General features: G+C 44.3%; 1 protein-coding gene across 4 annotated transcripts in view; it reads left to right on the top strand.

Moving 5' to 3' along the window:
• The window catches only part of bcl2l1 (BCL2 like 1), a 35,664-nt gene extending 12,076 nt beyond the window's left edge, over positions 1-23,588 (top strand). For 2 of the 4 annotated variants that reach the window (XM_070838796.1, XM_070838800.1), the window contains exons 3-4: positions 17,930-21,149; positions 21,184-23,588. In XM_070838796.1, the coding sequence (XP_070694897.1) occupies positions 17,930-18,073 (144 nt within the window). In that variant the 3' untranslated portion in view covers positions 18,074-21,149; positions 21,184-23,588. The remainder of the gene's footprint in view (positions 1-17,929; positions 21,150-21,183) is intronic. The other 2 variants (XM_070838799.1, XM_070838797.1) reach the window with 2 other exon arrangements.
• Positions 23,589-24,135: the final 547 nt, after the last annotated feature.

Raw genomic sequence — 24,135 nt, 5'->3', positions numbered from 1 at the left:
TCTAACATAAACAGTATCTGTGATTATGTGGATCTTCGCTGCGCTGAACTACAGTGGGGCGAGGCTGTAATTTAAGGCCTATGGGGGGTAAGTCCATCGACAGGAAAACACCTGAGCTTCCTTTGTGCCCTTCTCCAAGGCAGACTTATTTACTCTCCCTCTCTCTCCCTCTCTCTCTGTAATTAACATGCACATAGGATAGGCAGTTAGCTCGTCTGTCAGACTACCCTAACGGAGAAGAGCAGGAAATCTCACCCTGGGGACCTATCCAGCCCGCCTCCATCTCTCTCTCTCCCTCCTTGTCTTTCTTCCTCTCTCCACCACCCCCCCAACCCACCCCGACACCCTTCATCTTCCTCCCTCTCTCTCCCGTGTCCTGCCATCTCCTCTACGAACACCCCTCCCCTCCCCTCCCCGCGCCACCGATCGATTTTTGTCCCTTATTTTTCTATCCATTCACCCCCTCCCCTCCTTCTGTTTTGCATTTCTGAACTCCTTTATTTCCCTCGTCTTCCCCCCTCCTCCTCCTCCTCCTCCTCCTCTTCGTCGGTCTCTATGTCCATCCGTCTCCCGTCTACCTCACAAGCTAAAGCGGGTAAACATATTACAGAGCACACTTGCGACCACACGCCCCGTCCCGTGTTTGTTTATCAAAAACACACACACACACACCACCAGTAACATCTTCATCTTCATCAGTGCTATCGATTACCTCTGACACCTCCACCCCCACCTGGGCAGCCGCCGCCGACGCCGCCATCCCTTTATCTTCCCCTCCATCCCTCTTGTACTCCCTCCATCCCTCCCTCCTTCTCCTCCCCCCCTTCATCGCTAATGGCTCACGTGTGGCTAATTAGGAGGGAAGAGATGTTTTGGGTTTTTTTTTGTGGAGTTTTCTGGGTTTCGCTTTTGAGTACGGCGTTTTGCTCTGTGAGCAAAGTTGAATCCATGAACTGACTGTGTTCTCGTTTCTCATCTCACACACACACACACATGGTGTTCTCTCGTATATTTCAGCGTTTTATTGTATGGGGGCGTGCTGCAGAGGGGAGGGGACGGCGCCAAGTCAGACTAGTCATGTGACTGCCTCAAACAAAGGACCAGCGGCCAAACACACACACACAGACACAGGAATTTGCTTTACTGTCTTTTTCAGCCGTGCCCACAGGTGTGTCGTCGCCGTGCAGACAAAGCCGTCGCCACAGATCTAAAAGTGACTTTGCCGTTGTGTCATTTTTTAAAAACTTGTGACACACACATGGCGTTCGTGAACACAGACAATGCTCTGGCGAGCCCTTTTTGCAGCAGATCAATGGCGAGCACTTTTGTTTGGGCGCCGTCAATAAACGCCTCTGTGTGGTGGGCGGCTCTATGCAGATTGATCTCCGAACGTTTTCATATGAATGTAGCTGCTCAGCCATGGAGACGTGCCTCTATTGTTTTTCTGCGCATGTGTGTTCACGCTCACACACTAGTTTTTCATTATCTGTGGGATCCTGTGTGTGTGTGTGTGTGTGTGTGTGTGTGTGTGTGTGTGTTTGTAGTCAATGGTGTGTGTCAGAGTCACAGCTTGAAAATGGCAGCAAAACAGATTGTATCATCCAGTTGCCTCCAGCTCCAAAACAAGAACATCAGGGACGTGTCAGGTGTTTTTTTTTCTTTAGGTGCGTGCTGGTCGTGTTTAAGTGAAAAAAGTGAATCCTACAAGCGTGCATGGAGGCTCTTGTTTGCCTCGAAGGAAAGAGAGAGAGGGAGAGAGTAGGTCAAACCATATTTGTGTGGTCGGAGGAGGCGACGACGATGCGCTCACGTTTGAGGGAAAACTAGGCCGAACCGTCTGTTTTGGAGGAGACAGACTGGTGCGAAGGACATCGGAAACAGATAAATGCACACATGGCAAAACTTAAATTTGAGTGGGAATTAAAATCTCTTTATTGTGATAGTTTTTAAAAGAAAAACTGTGAAGTTTGACCTATTTTAGCTCGTAAAACAATGTGACACTTGATAACCTCTCACGTCTGATCAGTGCTAGTAGAGCAGGTCTTTAAACAACTCCCCTGAGAGTGTGTGTGTGTGTGTGTGTGTGTGTGTGTGTGTGTGTGTGTTTACAGTTTCTGTTGGTCATGTGAAAGACCTATAGCCCTGCAGCATCACACACACACACACACACACACAGAGGGGAAACTGTTATCTGCATTTCGACTGCATCACAGTCTCTCTGTCTCTTATTCGGATCGTTAGCTGCCACCGAGGAAATCAAGTAAAAACACCACATGTAAAACTGCATTACATGGTTGTTCAGGTCAGTTAATTACCCCAGGGGTTATTGTTAATTTGTATTTTTAAATTCATCTTTAAGTTCATACCTGTATGTGGAGGTCTTATTGGAACAGGTTCACATGGTTTAATCGTCCCAAAAGAAAAGATAATTTTTCTCATACGGATGAGATGTTGTCTGCCTCTTTCTTTAGTTCGGCTGTAAACATACATTCATGTTGAAAAGACTTTTTAAAAAGCATGTTATCGTTATATCTCTATACGTTACAGTTCTTTGTTTAAGCTGACCACCTCTAGAAGAGCTGCCTGGCTATGTTGGTCTCTTTATTTATCTGTGAGTCGAGATGATGATTTGGTTGTTTACTATAACAGATATTATTCCTGTAGAGCCTGGCAGCTTTATTCTGAGCTATCTGAAGCTCCGACTGATCCTTTCTGGCTGCACCTGACCAGACTGCTGAGCAGGAATCAAGGTGAGCGCCTGTGTCATTAGCACTCTAGAGGCAGGGGGGGCAAGAAAAGAGGCGTGATAGTCCTTCTACCCATTTTCTTAATAATAAGTTTCTCCCGTGATGGCTGCACGTCAAGTGTAACCCCAAGCAAATTTGCCTCTTGAACCCGCTCGGTGTCTCTGATTCTCTCATTTTAAAAAGTCACACAGAGGCGTCACAGCAGCGAGACGTCCGTATGCTCAACATTCAGACTCTGTTTATGTATACAGGACGGATATCCAGCTGTGTAACAGATGAGCATGTGTGTCTATACTGCCAGCACACTGCGGCGCGTGGAGCCATCGGAGCCAGATCGGCAGACATCACACTTCCACATAATGGGGAGGCGCGTAATGGCAGTGGAAGTGTCAAGGTTGATCGGGGCACGTGCAGGCGGCGAGGAAGCGGCGAAAAGACGCAGAGGAAGTCGGAGGCTCGTGACTCAGCTAGATGAGGACACGCAGTATGTAGGTTAATGGGCTACGCTGCGTGTGCGGCTTTGCGGTTTTGTGTGCGGCGTGCGTTTGCTTAACGTGTCGCAGCAGCTGGATGTGTGGATGTGGAGCCGAGCGGAGACGATGCACTCGGTTTGCCTACGTGCTGCTCCACTTCTCCGAGGCTTAGTGGTGAAATCAGGTCACGAGCATGTCCCCCCCCCCCCTCCACACACACACACACACACACACTCACACTTCTCTCTTTCTCTCTCTCTCTCTCTTCCTCCCTCCTTCCATCTTCCTCTCTATTCTCCCCTCCTTGTGTCTCCTTGCCCCCTCGTTTTTGTACCTCTCTGCTGCAGCCCACATCCCTACCTCCCGCTCTCTCTCTCTCTCCCTCCTGCGACAATTTTTCTTTTTTATTTTGTTCCCTCTTCTGTCTTCATGCAGCCGAGTGAAAAGCCAGGGCACTGCTCTCCCCTCTTATTGCATTTCATCCCTCTCCATCCTTCTTTCGCTCCCTCTCTCTATGCTCGTATCTGTGATCAGATTATGAGGCGTATCATGGGATTAGTGAGTCTCATGGCATGCATTAAACTGGGAGAGCAGAGGCACGGATGGAGAGGGTTGATGAGTGTTTCATGGAAATGTGGCACCCAATCTCATATCGGACTAAATGATGATAAAGAGCATCAAGGCCATCATCGTTGCGCTCATCACAGTCTTGTTTGAACGGCCGAGGGGGAGCAAAGTAATAAAGGCGAGATATCTTTAGCAGCTCCCCAATAAGAGACGGGAGATGGATGGCGGAAAATCGGACTTGTGCAGCGCCTGCAGACGTTCATCTGCTTCTTTCGTGTCGTTGAACTTTTTTGAAAATATGCAGTAAGTGATGGGAAGTGTAGTTTCAAGGAAATCTGTCAGCGAGTCTCGCCGCACTTTTCTCCTCATGGGTCTCTCGCTTTTCAGTTTCCAGTCGTCGTCGTCGTCGTCGTCGTCGTCTTTTGCTCCAGTATCTTCTCATTTTTCTTCTTCGCCTCTTTCACTCCTCGCCTCCCTGCGTGTTGTTCCTCTGCCTCAATGTTTCCTCTCGTAAACTCTCGTCTCTGCGTCTTCCAGACAGATGGCAGGTCTCGGGGTCATGGCGAGGTGTCTGGGTGGGGCGATGGCCTACAGGGTGAAGGGTTATACTGCAGCCACAGAGAACCCATGTTCTCCCTCTCTGTCTGTACACTTTCCTAAACATGTGCTCGCTCTGCCAGACGTATACACACACAGTCCCGAGTCCTTGGCCTTCCTGCTGGGCCTCAGCGGTGTATACATATGTGTGTGTGTGTGTGCTGACAGAATGGGGTTTCGTGGAGAGAGAGAGAGAGAGAGGGAGAGAGAGAGAGACGGCCCCCAGAGTGGGGCAGGGAACAGATTGGTGTCTGAGCCTCCATGTCCTGACTCATTAATCTCCTCTTTAATTCATGGTCTCACCGCCGGCTCAACACACACACACACACACACACACACACAGGCAGCTCAAAGGTCCAAAAGGAGACACACTGACGCTGGCACAAACACCAGTAAAGTGTCACCACTGAGGGAAAGTTTAATGATTTAATTTCCCCATTTTTCTTGCTTCCTTTCTACCGCTTGGAAATAATCCATCACACCACAAACTAGCTCTGCCCCCCCCCCCTCCCTCCACAACAACCCCCTCAACGCCCCTGCCTGAGGTGGCCATGAGCTCGCCAAGAAGTCAGTGATGTGACGGTGGTGTGAAGTGGCTTCCTCTTCGTTCCAACCTCCAACTTGTCTCCATCGACCTCCATCCCATCACGGTCACTCAGGTCCGCGCTCACCTGCTGCTTCTGGTTGTCCCAACATCAAGGATGAAGCACAGGGGAGATCACGCTTTTGCAGTTGTAGCCCCCCAAAACTCAGTAATGGTTTGGCTCTACATGTGAGGCAGGTCCCCCCCCCCAGCCTTGGGTTTATTTCTTGGGTTTTAACTGCCTTTCTTCTTCTGTTTGTCTTTTAAACCGTTTAACTTATTGCTTCTCCTTTGTTGTCTCCTGGTTTTGCTGTTCTGATCGTACTGCTTTTGCTTCTAAAATGATCTTTTACAACTCAAGTTGGATCCTGGGACAGTCCTGCTTTCCGTCCGACCTCCAGATTTGCAGGTGAAGGAGCAAAGACGGCCCAACAAGTTATTATCACGTCGCTAAACTTGACTGAGAGCTGTGGCAGTCGTGTCCTCTTGTGCTCGGAGCTGTCGCCTGTCAGCTTGTTGTTTTTAAATGTTTTCTTATTCCTGAGCAGCGCGTCAGGAAAAATAAGTAGAGGGGAACCCGATTTATTCAAGCGAATGCTGAAATATAAAATAGCTACATATGAAACATGCACATTTTAAGTAAAAGGATTCGAATGGATGCGCTCTTCTTCAGGCATCAGTAAGTGTAATATGTATTTTTCATATTTTCCTCTCATTGGGGGTGTATGTTCATCTTTCTGGCTGTTCGCTGGACCTGTCTGTCTTTTTTGGATTGTGCTTGATTCCCATTTTTCTTGGATTTTGCCTCGACTTTGTCCTTCTTAGTGTTCCCCAATGTACGTGCCCGTCACTCACCGAACTGACTCTGATTATGGAAGCCGTAAGTTAGCCGACTTCTCTGCTTAGTGCTTAGCTCTCCAGTAATTCCTTTCCCATCTATCTTAATCTAATCTTTATTTAACCGGGCAAAGCAATCAGAACAATTATTATTGTATTTACAAAGCGGGAGCACAGATATAGAAACAGACTGAACTGTACTGACGCATGCTGCTTAATTCTGAACCAGTTTTTCATGAAATTTGGATTGTTGTGAACGTGAGAAATTGAACATGATACTGTTTATTGTTTGGAATTAAATTTGGTTACTGGAGGCGAATCTAATCGGCCCCACGGCAGAATATTAACCCTCTGAATAGACATGCAGGCTGCAATATAGCAATTCTCTTATTATATATTATATAATTATACTTTATCATATGATAGTATTGTATAGTTATTAAGCTGTGTGGCAAAGTGAATCCATGAAAACTAAACTGGCTGGATGTTCTTCGTCTTATTTCATTAATGAAATCATTTAATTTTCACACAACAAACAGGTGACTTTATAATAATAGAATACAGCTACAGAAAAGTATATTTCTCACAAAATAAACTCACAAAAGCTGAAAATCTAAATTATTTACATGAGATCACAGCCTTGCATGTCCCAGTAGAAGTTGTGGCTGTTTACGTTCATGTTTTTGTGCAGGGCTAATTTAATTATGTCCGCCCCCGGTAACTGAATTTAATTCCAACATATAATCAGTATCACGTTCAATTTCTCACACTCGTAACAAACCAAATTTGATGAAAACGGATTCAGAATTAAGGGAGTTTGAGTCCCTGCGTCTCTAAATACAGTTTACCAGCAGATCTTGATCCCCACCCCTCCCCAATATGGTGGACGCAGAGACGCATAGCAGCGACATACAACAGATTGAGGGATACGATCACAACAACAACAAGCATTGTATGTGTATATGTGTGTATATGTGTGTATGTGTGTATATGTGTGTATGTGTATATATAGCGTATGACCAGGAGGGAAGCAGCTCTCTCCTGGAAACGCCTCCTTTAATGTGGTGAGAATAAAAAGAAAAAGGGCGGAAGTCCTTGAAGAGGAGCAGGAAGAGATTCAGCTTGTGAAGATGATGAGGATGGCGATAAGGAAGGAAGGAACAAGCTGCCTCATTGTTGGCTTTTATTTTTCTTGTCCTCTTAGTGGACACAAAGTTGATGCTTGGGAGATTGAAACTGACATTGTGAAACCACCAGGTTGGACTGAAGGTTGTTCCTGATGAATGCAGTAATTCTAATCATGTGATGGTGATGACGCTGGAGATGATGACGGTGAGGGTCATGAAGTTATGCTGCGTTTTAACCGTGAGATCATTATTTTATCTGTTCTGACACTGAGCCAAACACAGGCCGTGTTGAAGCCGATGTAAGGAGGGTGGAAAAGGGTCAGCCGCCTCATTCACTTCAATGAGAGCATTGTGTTGAGGTAGTGTGGTAACAAATGCTTTTTTAAAAAAAAAAAAAAAAAAGGTGATTCTGCCCATAATGTGAGATTTTTGCATGTGCATCTAAAAAAACACAAACTGAACTGAAGTCTCTTGTTTACATGAGTATTTAGAGCCTTTTTCAGGTTTTTTTTTTTTTCTTTTTTTTTTTGGCAGTAATTCCATTTTCAGTTTAGTCACTACCTGCTCTCCACAGGTGTTCTCCGGGGGGTTAAATTCCTGGACTTGTCCGGGCCATTCAAGGATGTTCAGAAAGCCGTCTTTGCCGTGTGTTTTGGGTCATTGTCGTGCCTCGGGGGTGCAAAGCTTCGCCCCGTTCTGACGGCCAGTTTAGTCTGGACCAGGTTTTCTTCAAAGACGACTTCTTCATTATCGTCAGGTCTGACCGGTCTCCCTTCCCATGATGCTCCACTGGAGGGATAATGCTGCGTTCAGGCAGATGGCAAACCAGATTATATGATTTCTTCCTCTGCGATGGAATTTACAACGTTGTTCTCTCACACAAGCAGAAAACATATAGTAATGCACTAAATACTGTGATGCTATATATATTATTACACCGTTTTGTTGATTGGTCAATTAAAGGGCTCTACCGTCTGTTTCTGTACAACAGACCATTGCTGGGGACGCCGTTCTGGTAGCGGAAGCAAGAAAATCCTTTTTAAATCACTTTTTTGTAACAAATTATTGATCTGTTTGGTAGGAAGTCGCGTAATAACCCCTTCAAGATGATCATCACTTTGTCGGGGGTTTACTTTGCAATAATAATAATTACCCTTTACATAATGCAATGCATATGTGCTTCATTGACGATATTTTGTTCAGTTCTTTATAAACAATACGAAGTCACCATAGCAACAGATCGCCATGCGTGTTTCATTTTGCCGTTCTGTCTATTTGTTTTTCCGGTGCCATTCAGAAGCTATTGTCCGCCTGCCTGAATCCCCGTGAGTGCAGCAGTTTTAGTATGAGCCAGGTGGTGGACCTTAGCAGGACCTGGATTTGGCCAGACCTCGCTCCTGGGGTTTGGGCCAAACTGTTCAGTTTTTTGCCGCATCAGACCAGAGAGTCATTCCTCACGCTGTCAGAGCCTTTTATGTGGCTTTTGGGCAAACTCCAAGTGTGCAGTCATATGTCTGCTACTCAGGAGTCAGTTCTCTAAAGGCACTCCATCATTAGGGCCTGATCAAGTGCTTCCTTCCGGCAGCTAGCTGGCCATCAGGTCCCTGAGTACTAGTGCTGATGGATGTTATAGATTTAATTATGTATTCAAATTTCAAAACAAAAAACAGCCGCTGCACTGAATGCAATGAGGATGATGGACAGGAGTCATGCGGCGTCGCTTTTGCTCACTGAAAAATGAAGTGGAGGTGAATTAATGAAATTATGAAAGTGAATGTAGCTGAACCAGGCGTTGGTTCAGTCCGTGGTGCGACTGTGCCGCAGAGATCCGCTCTACAAACATAAAAATAGGCCAGACTTCAGATTTGTGTTCTCGAGATGTGTGTGTGTGGCTCTTTTACTGACACAGACGGGAATCATTATGAGTCTTGTATCTTTTTGAAATGATGTTACTGATATACAGGAAGTGTTTGCCTTTATTTCTGATCGTTTCTTCTCAGCGTCCCACATGTTAACTGTTCACAGAGCTCTTCTGGATCCAACATACAGTTTCAATTTCATTTGCCTGTGACGCCCACAAACCCCCTCTGTATGTGCGCTGCAGTTCCACCCATCCAATGAGATATATACATATAATCCCTCCAGAGAGTTATAGATCTGCATCCGGGGTCTCCTCCCGGTTGGGCGTGCCCGGAAAACCTCCAAAGGGAGGCGGCATCCTCACCAGATGCCCCGAACCACCTCAGCGGCTCTACTCCGGGCTCCTCGCCATATCTCTGAGGCTGAGCCCAGACGAAGGAAACTCATTTTGAGATCTCATTCTTTCAATCGATGGATTTATTTCTCAGTAACTCAAACTTAAGGTAACTCAATTTAGCTATGCACAAAAAATAGATGTACATTTTCTTTGTAGAGCAAATAATCGAACATAATTTTGACAGCACTATTGGTCCGTCAGCGCTGGTCACGTATTGGTAGTCGAGGTCCTTCTTGCTTGGTCACTGAGTTTGGTTGGAGTTTTTCAAAATAAAGGAATGTGATCTTGCGCACGTTAAAGGCTTCAGAAACAGCCCAGATATATAGCTTGTGACAATTTGATTACAGATATCTATGGAGAGATTCAAAGTTTGGTATTTTGCCAAAAAAAAAATTAGATTTCCTGGGTGGATGGGTTAAAGTGATTACCTCAAGTACTTTATATCACTCAGGACGACCTTTTCACAGTGCGCCTGTATTTATCATCAGGTGGTTTAAGTTAATCTGCCGCTTCCTTTGATCTCGCCAAGTCACAGTGATCACGGTGTGTTTATCTCGGTGTAAGGCAGAGGTCAGAGCACACGTATCACACTGTACTTTACACGCACTCTGGTCTTTATATGAGGTCACCTTGTTACACCAGCCAGAACATCACCACACCTCCCCCAGTGCTGCTCTACAAACAGTTTTTTCATCAGTCACACGGATGCAGCAGGGGCCTTACCCAATAATAAAAAAACACATGATGTGTAGTGCTCTGTGTTGCTGCAGTATTTGCGTGTCCCAAGTGTTGTAACTCAGAGAAAGAGTTGCGCAGCTACAGCCGGGACAGATGACATATTTAAGAGTGTTAAAGAGGCTGCCTGTCCTCCTTGTGACTCTCGGGAAGCGCCCCTGGCCTCTCGTGAACTGTTGAACTGTGATCCTGCTTTCTCCTTTTCCAGCCTCACTCCGTGTTTTCAGATCCCCCTCTAATCCATTTCGTTTACGGGCCTCTACTCGTCAGTTTTTGTTAATCGGTGTAATAGCAAAGGCATCCTCACGGGGTTGAAAGCGAGATGAGGGGTTCTGTAGAAAAGCTCTTCTGTAATACTGTCTTCAGGTCTAGACAGCGCTCTTGGAAATCGATGAGGATGCAACAACCCTCAGAATGATTATTGTCGCTGCATTTTAAAGGTTTCAGCTCTTGAACTTGAGTTTCTGTTGATTTTAAAGGTTTTCTGCCAAGTCAGGTAATTTCCATCTGTGTGTTTGTTACATTTAGTTTTACAGATTCAGGAAAGTCAAACCTGATGTTGCCTGACACACACAAATGATTGATCCCAGCCTCTTCCACGCGCTGAGGCGTGCAGCTTCTTAATTATCAGCCAATACCCAAAGCCCACGGTATCAGAATCTGTCAGGGCTGGAAAAAAAAAAAAAGTCAGATCAGTGCTTCTAGTGCTAGAAATGCACTCGGTGATTCATCTACAGTACGCTGTAAAAAAGTCCTGAGTGGCTGCCACTTCGAATGCCTCACATTCAGTCATTCTTTACATTCTTGCCTGGCTGTTTGCCGACTGAGTTGCGCGGATGTTGCCTTTATTATGACTCAGCACACTCTGCACACACACTCACACACAGAAACACAGATATGCCCTTCACAACACAGGCATGGGGAATTTATAACATGCTCGTGGTGGTTTCTATATCAGACGGCTGAAACAGTCACAGGAATGAGGGTTTGGTATCGTGAACTAGATCACAAATGCATTAAAAATGGTTGATTCTTCTCAGTTAAAGTGCAGAATGAAATGGTTTTATAAGGCCCCAAATGTCTGTATGTCATCGTAGAAACATCCTGGTGGTATTTATTTAGTTGTTTGTTGTTGTGTGTTTTTCCCACGATGCTCGGCTCCCCCCACAGAGCATGACCTCCTACGGTTCCAGTAATTTTCCACCTCATGTGGCCTCTCTCTCTCTCTCTCTCTCTCTCTGTATCTATCTGGACGGGACTGGTTGAAGGCTGGTTGATCCAGATCGTTATTGTCAAGTCATTGCCATTCAGCGGGACAGTTGCGCACACACACACACACACACACACACACACACAGCAGCCCTTGTGTGTCAGAGTGCGTTTGTGTCTCCAAAGGGACGAGTCTTTGTCAGCTTTTCTATCACGGTGAAGAGCTTTCCAGTAATCGACACTGAGCCCACTGGGTCCAGGACCTGCAGCTTCCTCTTCGGCGTCAGCACAGCTTTGTTTCCAGCTGCAGCTTGCAGCCGGTGTTGCCTGAGCGTCACGTGCTCGGCGGTTTGCTAGAAAGCGGTTCTCTTCTGACGAGAGCGAGCCACCTCGAAGAGATGTGGCACGCAGAAACGTAGGGACTCTCTGCGGTGTTGAGGGTTGTTTTTACGTGCACAGGAGGGGATTTTAGTGCTGAAACTACCAAGTGTTCTTGCTGTCAATAAATGTGTTGACAAGACTTGATAAAACCTGATATTTAGCCTAATACCTAAAGAAATAAACGGATAATCTGCTTGACGACATGATTGCACACAAGATTACTAATATTAGCAAAGTGTGTTTTTTCAAAGTAATTGAATTTCAATCTATCTCTGGCTCCATTTTGCCGAAAAGGAAGAGGATGTGGGGTGTTAATCAACGTCTGTTGCATGTGTGTGTTGTGGTCAGGGGGAGTTTCACAATCGGAGGTGAGGGGGGGAGAGATTTGAGCGTTGCAGCTTGTTATGGTGCAACACCAGAGCAACCGACAAGTCAGAGCTGATGAATGGGAAGCTGCTGCTAATGATCGTTAAAACGCTCCTTTCTCCATGTGTAGTATCGGGTCATTTATCAGCCGCAGAGATGGACCGACAGGCCCAGACACACTCGCATCACACACACACACTAATCAGCTGCCTCCTGGTCGCCGTGGCAACCAAGTGCAGAATCTCCTCCGCTGTTGCTCTCCCTTACATCCAACCTTTTTGCTTTCATGAGCTAATCCTTCGCTCATCCTTTTTTTTTTTTTTTTCCTTTACCCAGCTAACGAAGAAAGAGAAAGTTAAAGACACTGAAAAGCTGAAGGAGAGAACGAGGCCTGAAAGCGCTCTGCGGGCTGCTGCTTAGCACCTGATTTCCTCTGGGAACGGAGCCTAGATAAAGAAATAAAGGCGTGACCGTGTGAAAGGGAAAGGGAGAGAGAGAGCAGATAAAGTCTGGGTTTACCTGCCAGGTGGGACCAGGGGGAGATCGAGCATATCAAACCGGCGGTGCTGCTTTGACATGTGCATAGTGAGCAGACTGGTAACGCTGGTAAAGAAATAAAACAAGGAGCCCCTGCAGGCGTTCTGTATATCTGATGTTGTATTTTAGATATATTTCCAAGTGAGGAAGTTAAGTTTATGCACAGAAATTATTAACATTATGTTTAGCATTATGTGTGCACATGCGCACATGTTGGTTTTTAATCCTAACGTGATTTGACCATAAATTCAGTCATTAACATCCCCTCTGGACTAATGGGCGTTTACAGCAACATGAAGTTAAACCCGTCTGCTGCAATAAAAACCTGCCGACCAGGTGATATCAGAGATTTATCACAAATGGACAAAGTTGTGGGGACTCAAATGTGGTAAAGCTGTTTTTCAGGTGACTAAAAGCCTTGCGTATTATTATTTAATAGGTCGAATATTAAAACCAGACAAAAGAGAGATGTGAGCAGCAGAGGATCTTTGTCCAGTAAGATATGCAGATATAAATGTGGTGTAAGATAGTCAATATGTCTATTATGGGTGTTGGAAGGAAGATATTTTGTGCCACTGCCCTTTAAACTCATATTTGACGTATTATTTTGACCCAATCAACTTTTTCTTAATCCAAACCAAGCAGTTTAGTTGCCTAAACATAACCAAACTGCGACTAAAAGCCGACAATAGTAAAAGAAAACTGAACTAGTTGTGTTTTGAAGGAGCTTTCCTTGGCACCAAGGCAAAATCAATACACATCATATACTGTATTTCCTGCCCTTGCGTGATGGCATGTCCTGACATGTCTGTTTTTTTTTTTTTTTTGTTTTTTTTACACAGGTGTCACCATCACAGGATGGTGCAGATTGTTCCCTACACCCACATTCCTCCCATTGTTGTGGAGGGCTGCACATGAAGGGATGGGCCTCGATGATAAAATCTAAAATGCCAAAGTGAAACATTGACTCACACCACATGATGCACAGAGCTGTGTAATCACGCTACGTCATTATTTACTTTAGTGCCATTTATCAGTCCCCTTGTGGCTTTCATTCTAAGTGCTTTACTTTAATGCATCAAGACACTTAAGAGCAACTTTGCTGCAGTACACTTTCAGACCCGGACGCTCCGTGGGCTCACTTTGACCTCCGTGTGTCCGTCCGTTTGTGTCCTAACTAACCCTGATGGCTCATTTGTGTGTTATTGGGTAGTTTGTCCTTTCATGTGCCGTATCAAGGCCTACAGGAAGTCGAGGTGAGGCTGAATGCAAATATTTACTCTTCCTTGGCAGCTTCCTCAGCGAAGAGCGTTTCTTTGATTCCTCACAGACTGTAACAAGGCCTTGGTGGATGTTTGGCATGCAAGGCCACAGTGTGTGAGTAAGAGACGAGGAATGACGTGGGCTGAAGGTGAAATTATTGCCTCGAGTGAACTTTCTATGAAAGAGCAACCGAGTTAGCTCCAGTGAAACATCCCCACCTGCTCCTGCGTTCCCGGTCAGTTAAACATTTCCAAATTGCTACTCATTGACAGGGAACATTGGCTCAAGTGTAAAAGCTTCTCCACAATGTTTGCTCACAGCGGTTTGTCACTATTTTACTGTACAAGTGTGCGTTTGTTTATTTAGAGCTAAACCATGACTGAAAAGAGCTACTGTTAGACCGGCCTGGTCTCAAACTCCCCTTCAGATCCAAAAAGCAGCAAGGTTTGGTTGCAACTGCGCCTTTAATGTATGTTTACTGTCAAATGGGTATCTATTTTTAGCGTACAGATAGGAATCTTAAATGGTTTCGGTTGCGCGGAGGTAGAAGGTGTTGGTGGTTTTCCTTTTAAGCACCTCCTGAGCCAGAACAACTGCAGCACCGCCTCATCAAAACACAGCTACGCTAACAGAGCTAACGCAGCTGACAGTCAACAGAGCTAACCCAGCTGACAGTCAACAGAGCTAACGCAGCTAACAGAATCAACAGAGCTAACGCAGCTAACAGAATCAACAGAGCTAACGCAGCTAACAGAGTCAACAGAGCTAATGCAGCTAACACAGCTAACACAGCTAACAGAGTCAACAGAGCTAACACAGCTAACAGAGTCAACAGAGCTAACAGCTAATAGAGTCAACAGAGCTAACACAGCTAACAGTGTTAATAGAGCTAACACAGCTGACAGAGTCAACAGAGCTAACACAGCTGACAGAGTCAACAGAGCTAACGCAGCTAACAGAGTCAACAGAGCTAACGCAGCTAACAGAGTCAACAGAGCTAACGCAGCTAACAGTCAACAAAGCTAATGGAGTCAACAGAGCTAACAAAGCTAACAGAGCTAACACAGCTAACAGAGTCAACAGAGCTAACAAAGCTGACAGAGCTAACATGCAAACAAAACAATTAACAGTCATAGTAGAGCTAACGGTACCACCAGAGCTGGTAGAGCTAACAATAATATAATTATTATCATTAATGGTTAGCTACAGTTAGCTATAGTATTATAGCTATAAAAGTGTTAACAGAGTTAAGATTGATAATTATCATAGCATATATATATATATATATATATATATATATATATATTTATTTATTTATTTATTTTTTTTACCAGAGCTACTATTGCTAACAGAATTAACTGTGCCACCTGGACTAGTGTAGCTAAGAGTGAACACTGCTAACAGAGCTAACTGAGGTTAGCGGCTCAACCTTGAGCCAGTTACTCACTGGGGCGACCTGGGCGTCATTCTACCTGCAGGCGCCTCTCAGGTGCAATAAAAGCGCTGGTGCGACTGTCGGCTCACCGATGTGTTTTTAGATACAATATTTGTTAATGGGAGACATTTAGTTTTGATTTGTTGACAATAATTATGTAAACTATAATAACTAAATAGTTGAATATCACCAGATTTACCCTCCTATGGTAAAATAAAGCTGACGTAATCTTGTATGTTACACTGAGCTGCCATTCAAGATTCTGGTTTAGGTCATGACTGCATCAGCTCTTCTCTTATCTTCCTCCAGAGCACCCACACCCTGCACTTTCTTGGAAATATTGGTCAGAATGAGACGATTGATATCCTCAGAACTCAAACCGGCCCCTGACTCCTGCAATGTTCATCATTAAGACATCATCCCGTAACTACGCAATCTCATTGTCGGTGTGTTTCCTCAGAATAAGCAGCACTCAGTTTCATTATTCATGTTTTACTCTGAAGGGGGGAAGCTCGACCCCCAATTTCTCTTATGAAACAGAAGCCAGAATGACTCAAAGGTTCAGGAATGGCACTCCTCCGCCTCTCTGTCTTGTTTCTCTCACATGTCCTTCCTTCTAGGGGACTGTCCCAGAAAGTGGGTTTAGTCAAATCCTGAGCTGAGGTTTGTTACTGTGGAAACTCATAATGCTTCTCATTGGCACGGGTGTCCCCCAACCTCTTACGGGTGTTTTTTTTTTAACTTGGGCTCTATTTTTACATATTTTAGGTTCGCAATCACTGGTAGGTACAGAAACTTTATGGAAGTGGTCCAGTAGGGCGCCTCTGTTGGCAGCTGGGAATGGGCGATGAATGAGTTGAGAGACAATTGCTGTGATGTAATCCTTTGGGCTACTGTGTCCAATAAAAGCACGTCTTGTTGTTGCTCTGACAGGCTCAGATTGTTATTCCAAGTGTCTGGCAACATTACAGAAAGGATCCATACAAAGAAAAACCTGTAAATGTGTCTGTTGTAGTGCTTTCTGCAAACCCACCAGACTCCACTGACAAAAACAGATATTTTACTTTCAAGTTGCTGGCTCTACCGCTGCTATTGTTAGTTTGTTTGTGTTATCGTGTGACTTTGGTGTTTTTAAAAGGGTAGTTTGGATCCAATATGAAATGTGTCTAACACACAATAACACAAACAAACTTGCCAGTGGAGACGGCAGCAGAGCAGCAACTCCTGTGTCCTGCAAGGTAAAATACTGTTACTGTTTTTGTCAATGGAGTCTGGTGGCTTTGAACCAAGCATTATATAGCATCTGTTTCTGGCTCATACAGGTCTCTCTCTGTAGGCATCCTTTCTATGATGTTATCAGACAGTTTGAATAACAATCTGAGCCTGTCAGCGGCTAAAACAAGCACTTGTAGTGGCAGTATTTTGATCGGACTAAAGGATTACAGTACAGCCACTGTGGAGTCGATCTACTGGACCCACTCCAAAAGTATTTGCACCTACCAGGAGGCCAGGTTTAAATATTTAGGAGTATTATTATCCTTTAAGGAAATCCAAGTCTGTAAATGATGAACTACACTGAACAAACACTGACTATTCCCAGCTCCATTGGATTAAAGTGAAAGTTTTGCCCATTATTTGCACGTCACCATGGTGAATTGTGTTTCTGGAGCTGAACTGATGATGGATTTTTTATTTCGGGGTGAGGACTTTCCCGCTTTGGCCGATAATATCCTCCGTTTCATCACTCTCTGTTTCCAGCAACGACTGCCCCCTCCTTCGCATTCTTTCAGAGTTTAACTGATTACATCTCTGTCCTTTCACTCTCGTCTTCCTGTCTCTTCCTCAGCATAGTTTCCAGTAAACTCCCCCCTCCTCATCCTCCTCACCCCTCCCTCAGTGAAAGTCCTTCTGTCCTGCCTGTTGAATCCACCCTTGACTAAGAACCAGACGTCTGAATTAGTCATTTGTTCAGATTTAATGCTCATGATTTGTTCTTAACAAGGGAGCATTAGCCACCCAGATCATGTTTAAGGAGGTGAAGCAGCGGCTGGTTTGAAGTGTGGACATCATCAGCGGTGACTCAGAGGGCCATGTCCAGCTCAGCTGATCAGCCGCAGAGTCTCTACGGGACATTTCAGCCCGTCTGGCGCCTCCCTGTGGCCAGAGGTTAAAACTGCGCGCTCTGCATGTCTCATTTCCAGGAAATGATTTCAGTGGGCGGTGACGTAGTCTTGGCAATCTGAGGACAACGGTGGGAAAGAATGTCTGCAATAACGGCAGTCCTGCAGGGATCCACTGCAGGCGGGGGGGTGGGTGGAAAATTTCTAGAGTTGACCGTGACCGGTTCCTATCGGATGATTTAATGGTGTAAATTTTTCCTTTTAATCAGCGAGATGTTGTTGTTGTGCACAGAATCAATGCAGGTGGCTTTCGGGGCTTTTTTTGTTTAATTTTCTGCTAGACGTGATGTTGCCATACATGTATGATTACTGTGGAGGGTGGAAATTTCCACATGTGACCATGTGGGCTCTGACAGTCATATAGATACCAGCTGTGGGCGGCTCAGGAGCCCATTTTCTGGTTTGAGGCCTCGAGACCTTTAGAGAAGGGAATCTACCTGAGTCTGAACCTGAAAACCTGCACCTTGTTTTTTGTTTTTTAGTGGGGAGTTCTGGGAAGTGTGGGTTTTTTTGGGTTTTTTTTTTTTTTTACCTTTCAGATTTGAGTACATGTCACGCAGTCAGCAGCAAACGCTTGTGGCATTAACCCTCTCCTTCCTCCCCTGTTTTCTCTCTGCTTCTTTCACGTCTTCCAGGAGCGCTTTGCCGAAATCTTCGGGCAGGACGCAGCAGCGGAGGGCAGGAGGTCTCAGGAGAGCTTCAAGAAGTGGCTGCTGGCGGGGATGACGCTGGTGACCGGGGTCGTGGTGGGCTCGCTCATCGCCCAGAAACGCCTGTGAAGGGAGACACACGGCAACCTTCCCCCCCCAATAACTCTTCCCGCCTCCTTCACCTCCCCCTCAGCCTGCACCCCACGGAGGTCAAAATGAAGGTCCAGTTTGTCTCGACAGAACTGCTGATGTTTACTTTTTTTTTTTTTTTTTTTTTACCCCTTTCCTCCCCCTCTCGTGCCCCACGGTGAACTAAAAATCCTCACATGTTGTCGAACTTTTGAGAGAAAACAGACGGAGAAGAGGAAGAATCACACGCAGTCATGTGCTCACCTTAATCCACCCTGATGAAAAATGACACAGCCACAGACGTTATTGTCTCACCCACTGAACCGACTGCTCCCTCTGTTCCTTTCACTGCTGGTTATTTTTCTTTCTCTACATTTGTTTGCATTAGTTTTTAACAAATTTCAGTGTCCAATTCTTCTTTCGTTCCTCCTCAAAAGAGGCCAAAACTGATTCCAGTCTTCACAGTTTAAACCCAAACCTGATGTAAAGAGTGTGTTGTGGGGCCCGGCCCGCCCCACGTGTCTCGTCTTGAAGCTCGTTTTGTCGTTCGTCTCCGCCGACGGCTCTACAGTAGCTTTGTACGTGCCATATGGAGAGTGAAAGCAGGGGAGGATGTAGCACCTGTCCCCGAACAGCTTCTGTAGGTCCCACTTCCTGCCAGCCATCCCGATCACCAACACACACACACACACACACACACACACCGCATCGCTTCATAATCCACGACTCCACACACTGATTGTTTTGCCTTTTTGCTTATTGGTTGTTTTTTGTGTGTGTGTGTGTGGATGATAAATGAGAAGGAGTCAAGAAGACAAGATTTTAGTTAATAAAACCTGGGAGTGATAAACTAAAAGCCTAATGGGGAAACTAACTCCTCTGCTTGTTTGTGTTTGGTGGTGCGTTTGGTTTTTGGATCTGTGAACCATTAAAACCCCTCTGCTCCCGCTCATCTGTGCTTTATGGTCATACTTGGCCTTGGTTTTATCCTGCTTGTGCTCAGTCAGCCCGCTCACCAGTGCCAGACCGCTGACATCGGTGTAACTGCAGTTCATAGAGGCGGGGCGCCACGGCCCAGACCCTCCACGTTTACTCCACAGTAGCTGAATGCAGAAGATACTGTAGCAACACATACAAAAGATAAAAAGAGCAGCGACACTCAATCAGACACTCTTTAGTCTTAACTGGCTTAAAGGAGAACTTTCTTTTTTAAACCTGGGCTCTAATTTTACATATTTTGGGTTTTAAATGACTGTTGGGCACAAAAACTGATCAACTCAGCCGGCAGCTGAGAACAAACAATGGCTGTAATGTCCACTAAAAGAGCTTGTTTGATCCACTGACAGGCTCAGATTGTTATTCTAAATGTGTGACAGCATCATGGAAAGGATCCCTACAGAGAGAGACCTGGAAGATCCTTTTGGTTTAACCACAAACAGCCTTTTCACCAGACGGTTCAAACCCACCAGACTCCATTGACAAAACCAGTAATTTTACGAGTGTCTCGTCTACCACTGTCTTGATAAGTTAGTTTGTTTGTATTATTTTGTGGCTTTGATGAGTTTAAAGGGTCAGTTGAGAGCCAACACAACATTTTCATAACACAAACAAACTAACAGAGCAAAGCAGTTGAGCAGTTGCGATGTAAAATTATTGTTTTTCTCAATAGAGTCTGGTGGCATTGAATGGATAAAATTAGATCAACCAAAATGATCTTCCAGGTTGATCAGGTTGCATCACAGCCATTGTAGCTCATTCGTCATCAAATCTGCTGTGTCAAACCCAAAATATGTAAAATCAGGGCACAAGTTTAATAATATTGGAGTTAACCTTTAATATTTGTATGAAAAGTTCTCCAGATTTAACATTAATAAGCAGTGTATAAACACTTAATAAATAGTTAATAACACCCTTTAATATAGTTATAAGCAGGTAAAAGGACAATTAAATGTTTATTAAGGTATTTATCAACAGTTAAAACAGTCTGTGTATGAACAGGTAGTAAATGACTGACTGGTAACAGTTAAATCTGATTCAATGCAGGTTTAATAAAGACACGTTGAGCCTGAAGGTTCATTCTTTACCTCAGAGGTACTTAAGTCTTCACTCCACTTCCTGGACTCATTCCTGGGCTTTCAGCCGTCCGTCATGGCCTTCATCAGTGGCGTCATCCTGACGACACCAGTTTACGACTGTATTACAGTTTGTTGATAACCTCATATTGGATTGTTTTTAGAGCTGCAAAGATTTGATAATCGATTAATGACTAATTAACAAAATTCACTGATTCCAGCTTGTCAGACGTGAGGATTTGCTGCTTTTCTCTGCTGTTGTGTTTTAAAATCATACAATTATGTGTGAATTAAATACCTTTGGGGTTTGTTCTGAGTTAGAAGAGTTCACCTTGAGATTGTGACGCCCGTTTTTCACTATTTTCTGACATTTTGACTAAATGACAGTTGTGTAAACTGTTCATTAGCAGGGGGGTTAAAATAAAATCCTAATCATGTGCTGCAGTGCTCAAACAGATTATTTCTCCCATTTTTTCCCCACTTTTATTTCTAATTTCATTAAAATGTCATTTATTCTTCAGCCTTTTTGATGATGTATGTTTCCGGATGCTCTGCGGTTCTGCATCAGACGTCATTCCACTTAAATTTGAGCTGAAACTTGTGAGGATGCGTCTGTTTACTGTCTTAAAGCGAATCAACGACTGTCAGCAGCTGAAGGAGCGTAAAAAACGAAACACCCGAACCTTCATATCTCATCTCACACACTCTCACTCCAAGTTGTCCATGCGTCACTTTCACAGTCCGACTCCCTCCCTCCCTCCTTCCCTCCACCACCGTCTCCTCCTCCGTCCTCCCCAGACGCCTCCAATCTGTCAAATCTCCATCCGTCTCTCCTCCGCCTCCCCTCGCCATCCAGCTCCTCCTCTTCCTCTGCGGCCCCCAGCGGCTGTCACTGCACCTAGTCACGTGTGTCAGTCACGACTGGCCCACCTGCTGCCTCACACACATACACACACCTCAGCACACACACCTGCCAGTCACATGTAGTCCACGAGAGACAAGGGGTGGTGGAGGGAGGAAGAGGAGGAGGAAGAGGAGGAGGAGGAGGAGGAGGCCTTGTCTTTGTTTCTAAACATCCTTCCATCTTTAATTTAAAGTTGGAGGAGTGTTTGTCACCTGGCGTTTCCTCACACCGACTGGCAGCTCGATTAATTTACAGGGAAGGGGTGTGTGTGTGTGTGTGTGTGTGTGTGTGTGTGTGTGTGTGTGTGGGTGAGAAAGGGGGTTTCGCTCGAAGTACTTCAGTCTTGATCTTACTCCGATTATCGTCTCCAGCTGACAACAACTCTGTTCTGCTCATGTGCATCACAGCAGCTCAATAAAGCACAACACCGCTCTGGTGCAGGACGGGCAGGCGCCATTTTCTCATCAATAAAGGGTCCACTTGCACTAGATTCAGCCATGTGGACACTCGGAGAGTAAACATTATGGGACAACTCCTCTATTTTTAGATTTGGGCCCTACTTTATTTTAGCATATTTTGGGTTTGAAATGACTGGTGGGAACGAAAAGTTTGTATTGTGCAAACATATATTGAACTAACTCTTTAAAACACCAAAGTTGCACAATAACACAAATAAACAAACAAAGGATCCCTACAGAGATCGATCTGTAAGATCCTTTTTGTTTAAGCAGTGGCGATAATCAAACCCACCAGACTCCGTTGTCAAAAACAGTAATTTTACATGGGGGTTTCTGCTCTACTGCTGTCTCAATTGGTTAGTTTATTTGCGTTATTGTCTGACTTTGGTGTTTTTAAATGGGTATTTTAGATGCAACACAGTAACACAAACAAATGTCAAACAAATGTTTTTGTCAATAGAGTCTGGTGGCTTTGAATCACTCCTAATCAGTGGCTGTTTCTGGTTAAACCAAAATGATCTTACAGGTCTATCTCTTTACTTAATGTTGTCAAACACTATGAATAACAATCCCATTCTGTCGGTAGCAAAAAGAAGCCCTTATTAGTACTTTTAGGGCACAATTGCCCCGAAGGCAACAGCTAATGTTGCCCATTCCCCACCTGTTGTACCTGCCAGTCAATTCGAAACCCAAAATATATAAGAATATATAAGTAAGGAGAAAAACAAAAAAAAGAAATTTGGATTCACACATCTGTAAGTACGTCTCTCTCCGTTGACTTCACACAGAATCGTGCAAACAAACAAAGAAGGATTTCTGATTGTTACCTTTGGAACAAACACTTTGCCAAATAAATAAAAAAACAAACAAACCGCATCGATTATTGATGATCGTCTCCATGCTTGTGTCCTGAGCATCTTATTAGCCAAGATCTGCTCTCATACATTCCAGTACAGTATATACACACACACACACACACACACACTCATATATATATATATATATTTTTCTAGTGTATGGCCCCGCCAAGAAGCTGCTCGCAGGTTTTTCTCTGCTGCATTCACTCAAACAACTTCCCCTTCCTACACATTCGTGAGTGTGTGTGTGTGTGTGTGTGTGTGTGTGTGTGCATGCGTGTGAATTTCTGTGTGGCAAAAAAGTCCTTAAAGGAGGCACAAATGAAGGAAGTGTGACAGCATCGGCACAACCCTATACACACACACATACATATATATATATATATATGTGTGTGTGTGTGTGTGTGTATATATATGTATGTATATATATATGTATGTATGTGTATATATATATGTATATATGTATACATATATATATATGTGTATATATATGTATACATATATATATATGCTAGTTATTTAAACTGAGTAGAATAGTACGTTAGCTTAGCGATATATTTAAGAAAAACAGAACTGACGGCTTTTAAACAATATTTATATTTGGTGTAAAAAAAAAAAAACATACTTGTGCCCCTTCAAATGGCCTTAAACTCCATCTTTACATTGATGTGTATATTGTCATTTGTTGTTTTGGTTTGTTTTTTTGGGGGGGGGGGTTGCCACTAGACAAGAAAATGCAAAAAACAGCGAGAGGATATTTTCAAAAAGTTGGTGCATTCTTGTCAGGTGTTGAAGAGGACGGAGTTAAAGATCACAACTGTGTCCAATGGTCTGTTTGTTTGTCTTAGACATTGTAAAATTTAAAATTACAGTGAACCTAATAAAGCCCATGTTGACAGACGTACCGAGTCTGTGTGTTTGGGTGGATGGTGGGTGGGTGTCATCAGATATTCACGGCATCTCCAGAAGAAGAAATTAGCCAGAGGAAAGTTAATTTGATGCCTAAAAGTACTTTGGTTTGTGACGTTAGAGGATCAAGACCCTGTGGAGAAAAGGATTCATCCTCTGGGGAACAAGAGCGTCTGTCGAGACTTGATTGAGTAGCTGTTGGATAGAAATTATAGACTTCAAGTGATGTTTAACTGATTTATGACTCACGATGATTTAATGAAGGATGTTTAATGAATTCCTGTTGCTCACCATTAAAGGTTAACTCCTGTATTTTTAAGCGTGGGCTCTTTTTTTTGTTTGTTTTTTTAACATTTTGGTGTCTTAATGACTGATAGGTACAAAAAAACGTATTCTAAGTGTCTGACAGCATTACAGAAAGGATCCCCACAGAGATAAACCTGTAAGATCCTTTCGGTTTAACCACAAACAGCCGTTATATCACTTGGTTGAAAGCCACCAGACTCCATTGACAAAAACGGTGATTTTAAACAGGAGCTGCTGGTCTACTGCCGTCTCCATTGGTGAGTTTGTTTGCACTATTGTGTGACTTTGTTTTCTCTTAAGGGGTTGATTTTAATCCAGTTTGGATTTTTATAACACACACAATAACACAAACAAACTAACAGAGAGGCAGCAGTAGACCAGCGACTCCAGCGTTCTGTGTGGTTAAAGTACTGCTTTTGTCAATGAAGTCTGGTGGCTTTGACCTGAGTGATATAACGGCTGTTTGTGGTTAAACAAAGAGGATCTCACAGGTCTATCTCTGCAGGGATCCTTTCCATAATACTGTCAGACACTTAGAAGAACAATCTGAGCCTGT

Source organism: Pempheris klunzingeri, chromosome 11 (genome assembly GCF_042242105.1).
Source record: "Pempheris klunzingeri isolate RE-2024b chromosome 11, fPemKlu1.hap1, whole genome shotgun sequence".
Taxonomy (NCBI): Eukaryota; Metazoa; Chordata; class Actinopteri; order Acropomatiformes; family Pempheridae; genus Pempheris; species Pempheris klunzingeri.
This window is presented reverse-complemented; position numbering and strand designations above follow the sequence as displayed.